This window comes from Lolium rigidum, chromosome 7 (assembly GCF_022539505.1).
Source record: "Lolium rigidum isolate FL_2022 chromosome 7, APGP_CSIRO_Lrig_0.1, whole genome shotgun sequence".
In the NCBI taxonomy this organism is placed as follows: Eukaryota; Viridiplantae; Streptophyta; class Magnoliopsida; order Poales; family Poaceae; genus Lolium; species Lolium rigidum.
The window spans coordinates 52,156,399-52,164,114 of NC_061514.1; the positions used below are offsets into that span (position 1 = coordinate 52,156,399).

Genomic DNA, 7,716 nt, shown 5'->3' on the forward strand with positions numbered 1-7,716 from the left:
GTGCTATGTGTTGAACTCGAGATGGATTACAAGGGGTGTCGATAGTTTTACACTACTAATCATGAAAAAAAAAAGTAAAACCATGGTTTTGGTACCATCACTTGTACCTATGGTCTCATTGACACCCCAAGAAAGTGTAGTAAAACTTTTTGGTCGAAGGGGCTAGAGAAATGTAATGATCCCATGTTTGCCATTGTAATGGAAAAATAATTATTTGATTGAAAATATTAGTATTGTTGTTTGTTGAATGGTTTATCTTTATATGTGTTCTTGTTCTATTCAATTAAGATACAAAGCTTAAAGTGATTTATTCAAAATATATAATATTATGTGTTATTTCTTGTATTTTATATGTCATGAATGACCTATTATTGTACTTCACAAAGCTATATCATAAGTAATGTTTTTTTTCCGGGTATGCATCCATTCTTTTCCTTGCATTTACCTTTTGGCTTCCGCTAAACGAGACAATAGCATTGGCTGTGTCTTGCATATGTCCAAATATGTAGACATATGTCAATCAGGTCTAGTTATAGAAATTATTTTGACTCTCATTTACTCAATTTATGCAAAGTCTGTGGGTATAAAAGTTTGATGGTTTGCACAATAAGAAAATTGTAGGAACGCTGGAGTAAACATTTACAGCTTCTTAACTGACCGATAAACAACTTTAAGAGTGATTGTGATAGTTCATAGTTCATACGCATGGTGCAACTGAGACATGTACGCAGTAGAAAAACACTATGAAGTTGAAATATGTTCCCAACTGCAATGCTCTCGGTTGTAAACCCACATCACTCTTAACAGCATCACTCTCAACTGCGTACTTATCAATTTACCGCTCTCTACTGCACAATTAATTGCACCGGCCTCAACCGCATGAAAAGCGTGAATGATTTTTTTACGAAAAAACAGTGAACACCACAAGTAAATGATAATGCAGGCGAGAAAACACTAAATTCTTATAGGTTAAGCATGCAATAGTTATCAACCGTAGGCAAATAACTACTAAAATGTAAAAAAAGAGATTAGGCCTTGTTTACTCTAGTAGTTCATTTATCATGCCGGGTGTGAACTGGATAATCCGAAATATATCACATTTTTTTATATTAACCTAGATAAAAATATGAAGAGACCGAACGTACCCTAGGGTTAGTGTGTTGTTTCCTCGCATAGCTTGACATGTTACATGCTTACAAAGTTGTTTCAGCAAAAATCGATTTGTTTTGTGTTTTATGTAAAATGTGACAAATTTTGGTGCCAAAATCATCTTTTTGTTGGGATATTATTTTTACACGGGGACTAAAATATATCAATTTTATGTGAAACTTTACTTACGCACATAGAACATGCTCCTTTGCATACAAAATTTGTTTTCTATATTTTTAGTTTTTCTTGAAATATGTTTTGTACGTACTCGAGTGCACATGCATCCGGGATCAATTTTGAGTTTCAAGATTGGTTAGAGAAAAATAAGCCGGATGCCCCAACACGGTTCATGCATCCGAAACTTTAAGCGATGCGTTCCGTACAGGTACAGTGAATGGATAGGTCATAGGCAGCAGCACACTGACTTAAGCACAGTAACAGCACACAACAACTTGCAACACAAGCGGCACGCCGCATCCCAACCTCGGCCACAAGAGAAAAGCAACCTGAGAGACGCCAAAGACCGGCTCCACCCTGCACCCGGTTTCCGCCCACGAATCCATAAACCATGCACGCGGCCGTACGTATGAGGTAGCGACGGTTACCGAACTCGATCCGGCCGGCCGGCGTTTCCTATAAAACCATCACGACGAACACTTGCATCTCGCAGCTTACCGCGCACACACAAGAAACAACACCAAACAAATCGAAGCACTCGACCACGTCACGAGAGACAAATCGAAGCACTCGACCACGTCTCATAGACCATACAGTTAATCGGATGGCGAGCGGCACCGGGAAGGCCGTGGGGTCGCCGTGGGCGGCGGCGATGAGCATGGGCGCGGGAACCGCCGAGGCGCTCAAGGACCGGCACGCCGGGCTGTGCCGCTGGAGCAATGCGTTCCGGTCCGCCCAGCAGCGCGCCAGCACAACTGCGGCGGCCGGGAACAACAAGAGCAAGGCGGTGACCGCTGCCGGTGGTGCCGCGGCGAGGAGGAAGGCGAGGCAGGAGCAGGAGGAGGAGCTCCGGACGGTCATGTACCTCAGCAACTGGGGCCCAAACAACTAGCTGATCGACGAACCATTAGTTGCAAACTTGCAATCTAGCTACGTAGTAAATCTTGTAAGATGGCTTGGATCGATGAACTCAGCATCGCGGCAAGAACCAGGAATTAGCTCTATGTTTACGCAGTTCAGTGATCGTGTTCTCACTCCACTCCCCAGTGCGTGAGCTTTCGGGTGACACACTTGACGACCTCAGTGTTCAATGAACACAGCATCGGCAAGAGCAAATCGAAGCATACTCGAGCAGCTCGTAGCAGACCATACAGTCAATCGGATGGCGAGCGGCACCGGGAAGGCGATGGGGTCGTCGTGGACGTCGGCGATGAGGTCGTCATGCGCGGGCACCGTCGAGGCGCTCAAGGATCGGCACGCCGGGCTGTGCCTCTGGAGCCACGCGTTCCGGTCCGCCCAGCAGCGCGCCGGCACAACTGCGGCAGCCGGGAAGCAAGAGCAAGGCGGTACCCGCTGCCGGTGGTGCCGCGGCGAGGAGGATGGCGAGGCTGGAGCAGGAGGAGGAGCTCCGGACTGGCATGTACCTCAGCAACTGGGGAATGGCGCAAAGCACCGACGGCCTGACTGATACGTCCATGGCCAAAAGTCGGGGACGTCGGTGTCTGGCCTGGCCAGGCCAGCCTGCTAAAAGATCCGTTGGTGTATCGACGCCCTCGGTGTCGGTAACGCTACGCTGACGGCTACCCTCGGCGCACTCCGGGCCGTCGGTTAGCCTGGACACGCGTCCCTCCAAATCCAGGCCGTGACGGCATTAGAGCTAGGCTGAGGGCTGCCCTCGGCATAGCCTCCTCCTTTTTTTCTTTTATCTACGCCTCGACGTAGGCCTAAACTTTTTTAAGTTTCAACGGAATGGCAAAAAATGATAAAACAAATTCAGAAAATAAAATCGTTTGAGATTAGTGTATGTTACGCAACCTACTATTAGGGGAAATTTAAAAAAATTAATTTCGATTTTTTTTGCAAAAAAACTTTATTTCTCGGTAAAATGACATTATCTTTTACATACGACGTCACAAAAAATGTATGGCCTATCAAAATGATGGTCTCAAAAAGTTACATCCCATTTCACCTAGAATTACTTGGTTGCTATTTTTAAAATTCTAAAAATTTCAAATGGAAATATGAAAGCAGGAAGATTTTAGTTTTTGCCAGAAATTCATGATTTTTTATTTATTTTTAAATTAAAATTAATAATTGCATTATGCATAAAGATTATTATTACTTAACCACTGATGTTTATTTAATACTTTTTTAAAATTCAAAATAATAAAGTGTTGTGATATCCCGGTCTAAGGATTAATAGAATTGATATGGTAGTATTATCAACAATGTTTTGTTTCTTATATCGAAACTTAATTGGAAGGAACGAAGAAGTTAAGCATGGTAGGGCTTGAAGATGGGTGACTAAATTGGGAAGTTTGACCATGAGTGTAATTTTACCTAAGATTAGGTGTTGTTAGAGTTAAAATTATCAATGTGAGAGATGAAAAAGAATTCAAATTTTTTGAAGTGTAGTCTAGACGGTGAGGGCGGCCATCAAAGTATACGGGCTACATCGAGGGTCGGGTCTACGCCGACGGCCCATTGTGACTACGCCGAGGGTTTCCGGCAGTCGGGGCCTTGCGTCATTCTGTAGTGGCACCTCCTAGAGATTTTGTAGCAATGGCCATTCAACTAGTTAATCTAAAGCTTGATTTTTAACCCCTTGTCAGTTTTTTGGAAGACTAAGGTTCATGCATCTGAAACTTTACCGTACAGTACTAGTGCTACTGCTCACAGTCGAAGCGAGTGTGGATAGGTAGCACATTGACTTCAGCACAGTGACAGCACACAACAACAACTTATGAGTGAGAGCATCCCCACTCGTTGGCGCTCCCCACGCCCAAATCCGGCGAAATTTTCGTCTGGATTGGATGAAGATTTGGCGTGGGGAGCGTCGAAGTTCCAGCCGTCCCCCCGGCAGGAAACCCCCAACCTCAACCATTTGACATATTTCAAACAAATTCAACCTAAAATTTAACAAGTTCGGCAAACAAGAGTACGAAAATTGCTGAAACAAATTCGGCGATAATCAGTACAATGTTTAACAAGTGCTAAAACAAATGAAGCACACAATTTCACAATTTTTCAAACAAATTAAGACAGACTAGTTGGCGTCGGCGTTGGCGTTGCCTCGGAGCCTCCATATGTGCTCCACCGGATCATCTTGCAGCAACTGATGCATTGTAGAGTCTCGAATCTCCTGGCGCATAGCAAAGAAGGCGGCCCATGATGGAGGCACCTGGTGATTAGGCTGTGCAAGAGGACCCTCTCTCTCATATGGTGCTTCTTGCTCAGTCAGAGGAATCGGATGCTTTCGCTCATCTTCAATAATCATATTGTGTAGGCACACACAGCGAGTTCATCACCTCCCACATCTGATCTTTGGACCAAGTTATAGCGGGGAACCGGACGACGAGCAAATCTCTGCTGGAGGACACCAAATGCTCGCTCGACGTCTTTTCGGCAAGCTTCTTGTTTCTTGACAAACTCGCAAAGTTTGGGGGTGCCGGGGTTGGAGATAGTCTTCACAAATGTTGCCCACTTTGGATAGATACCGTCTGCAAGGTAGTATCCTTTGTTGTAGTGCCGACCATTGATCACATAGTCCACCGGAGGAGCATGACCCTCAACAAGCTTGGAAAAGACCGGGGAGTAGTTTAGGACGTTGATGTCATTGTTGGATCCAGGCATACCAAAGAAAGAGTGCCAAATCCAAAGATCATGGGTAGCCACCGCTTCAAGTATCACGAGTGCAGCCTTTTTTGTGACCCTTGTACATTCCCCGCCACGCAAACGGACAGTTCTTCCATTGCCAATGCATGCAGTCAATGCTTCCAAGCATCCCCGATGGCGTGTAATTCACACGTTCGTTGGGAACCCCAAGAGGAAGGTATGATGCGCACAGCAGCAAGTTTTCCCTCGAAAGAAACCAAGGTTTATCGAACCAGGAGGAGCCAAGAAGCACGTTGAAGGTTGATGGCGGCGGGATGTAGTGCGGCGCAACACCAGGGATTCCGGCGCCAACGTGGAACCTGCACAACACAACCAAAGTACTTTGCCCCAACGAAACAGTGAGGTTGTCAATCTCACCGGCTTGCTGTAACAAAGGATTAACCGTATTGTGTGGAAGATGATTGTTTGCGGAGAAAACGAGTAAAGAACAAGTATTGCAACAGATTTGTATTTCGAGTATAAAAGAATGGACCGGGGTCCACAGTTCACTAGAGGTGTCTCTCCCATAAGATAAAAGCATGTTGGGTGAACAAATTACAGTCGGGCAATTGACAAATAGAGAGGGCATAACAATGCACATACATGACATGATAAGTATAGTGAGATTTAATTGGGCATTACGACAAAGTACATAGACCGCCATCCAACTGCATCTACGCCTAAAAAGTCCACCTTCAGGTTATCATCCGAACCCCTTCCAGTATTAAGTTGCAAAGCAACAGACAATTACATTAAGTATGGTGCGTAATGTAATCAACAACTACATCCTTAGACATAGCATCAATGTTTTATCCCTAGTGGCAACAGCACAACACAACCTTAGAACTTTGCATCACATGTCCCGGTGTCAATGCAGGCATGAACCCACTATCGAGCATAAATACCCCCTCTTGGAGTTAAGAGCAAAAACTTGGCCGAGCCTCTACTAATAACGGAGAGCATGCAAGATCATAAACAACACATAGGTAATAACTTGATAATTAACATAACATGGTATTCTCTATCCATCGGATCCCGACAAACACAACATATAGCATTACGAGATAGATGATCTTGATCATGTTAGGCAGCTCACAAGATCCAACAATGAAGCATAATGAGGAGAAGACAACCATCTAGCTACTGCTATGGACCCATAGTCCGAGGGTGAACTACTCACTCATCACTCCGGAGGCGACCATGACGATGAAGAGTCCTCCGGGAGATGAATCCCTCTCCGGCAGGGTGCCGGAGGAGATCTCCGAATCCCCCGAGATGGGATTGGCGGCGGCGGCGTCTCGGTAAGGTTTTCCGTATCGTGGTTCTCGCATGCGGGGTTTTCGCGACGGAGGCGTTAAGTAGGCGGAAGGGCAACGTGGGGGGCCACACGAGGGCCCCACACCATAGGTCGGCGCGGCCGGGGCCCGGGCCGCGCCGCCCTATGGTGGCGGCCCCTCGTGGCCCCACTTCGACTCCTCTTCGGTCTTCCGGAAGCTTCGTGGCAAAATAGGACCGTGGGCGTTGATTTCGTCCAATTCCGAGAATATTTCGTTACTAGGATTTCTGAAACCAAAACCAGCAGAAAACGACAAGCGGCTCTTCGGCATCTTGTTAATAGGTTAGTTCCAGAAAATGCACGAATATGACATAAAGTGTGCATAAAACATGTAGGTATCATCAATAATATGGCATGGAACATAAGAAATTATCGATACGTCGAAGACGTATCAGCATCCCCAAGCTTAGTTCTGCTCGTCCCGAGCAGGTAAAACGATAACAAAGATAATTTCTGAAGTGACATGCCATCATAACTTTGATCATACTATTTGTAAACATATGTAATGAATGCAGCGATCAAAACAATGGTAATGACATGAGTAAACAAGTGAATCATAAAGCAAAGACTTTTCATGAATAGTACTTCAAGACAAGCATCAATAAGTCTTGCATAAGAGTTAACTCATAAAGCAATAAATCAAAGTAAAGGTATTGAAGCAACACAAAGGAAGATTAAGTTTCAGCGGTTGCTTTCAACTATAACATGTATATCTCATGGATAATTGTCAACATAGAGTAATATAACAAGTGCAATATGCAAGTATGTAGGAATCAATGCACAGTTCACACAAGTGTTTGCTTCTTGAGATGGAGAGAGATAGGTGAACTGACTCAACATAAAAGTAAAAATAATGGTCCTTCAAAGAGGAAAGCATCGATTGCTATATTTGTGCTAGAGCTTTTATTTTGAAAACATGAAACAATTTTGTCAACGGTAGTAATAAAGCATATGAGTTATGTAAATTATATCTTACAAGTTGCAAGTCTCATGCATAGTATACTAATAGTGCTCGCACCTTGTCCTAATTAGCTTGGACTACCGAATCATCGCAATACACATGTTTTAACCAAGTGTCACAATGGGGTACCTCCATGCCGCCTGTACAAAGGTCTAAGGAGAAAGCTCGCATTTTGGATTTCTCGCTTTTGATTATTCTCAACTTAGACATTGATGTCTACGGGAGCTTCTATTCTTGTAGACAGTGTTGGGCCTCCAAGAGCAGAGGTTTGTAGAACAGCAGCAAGTTTCCCTTAAGTGGATCACCCAAGGTTTATCGAACTCAGGGAGGAAGAGGTCAAAGATATCCCTCTCATGCAACCACTGCAACCACAAAGCAAGAAGTCTCTTGTGTCCCCAACACACCTAATAGGTGCACTAGTTCGGCGAAGAGATAGTGA

General features: G+C 44.6%; 1 protein-coding gene and 1 pseudogene across 1 annotated transcript; both read left to right on the forward strand.

Annotated features, from left to right (window-relative positions):
* Nucleotides 1–1,930: 1,930 nt before the first annotated feature.
* On the forward strand, nucleotides 1,931–2,218 carry LOC124675305. Its single transcript, XM_047211369.1, has one exon. The coding sequence runs from the start codon at nucleotides 1,931–1,933 to the stop codon at nucleotides 2,216–2,218; it is 288 nt and encodes a 95-aa protein (XP_047067325.1).
* A 270-nt stretch (nucleotides 2,219–2,488) lies between these two features.
* On the forward strand, nucleotides 2,489–2,903 carry LOC124671350 (annotated as a pseudogene).
* The last annotated feature ends 4,813 nt before the right edge of the window (nucleotides 2,904–7,716 follow it).

Coding starts and splice junctions, on each gene's coding strand:
- LOC124675305 (XM_047211369.1), top strand. CDS start 1,931: ATGGCGAGCGGCACCGGGAAGGCCGTGGGGTCGCCGTGGGCGGCGGCG.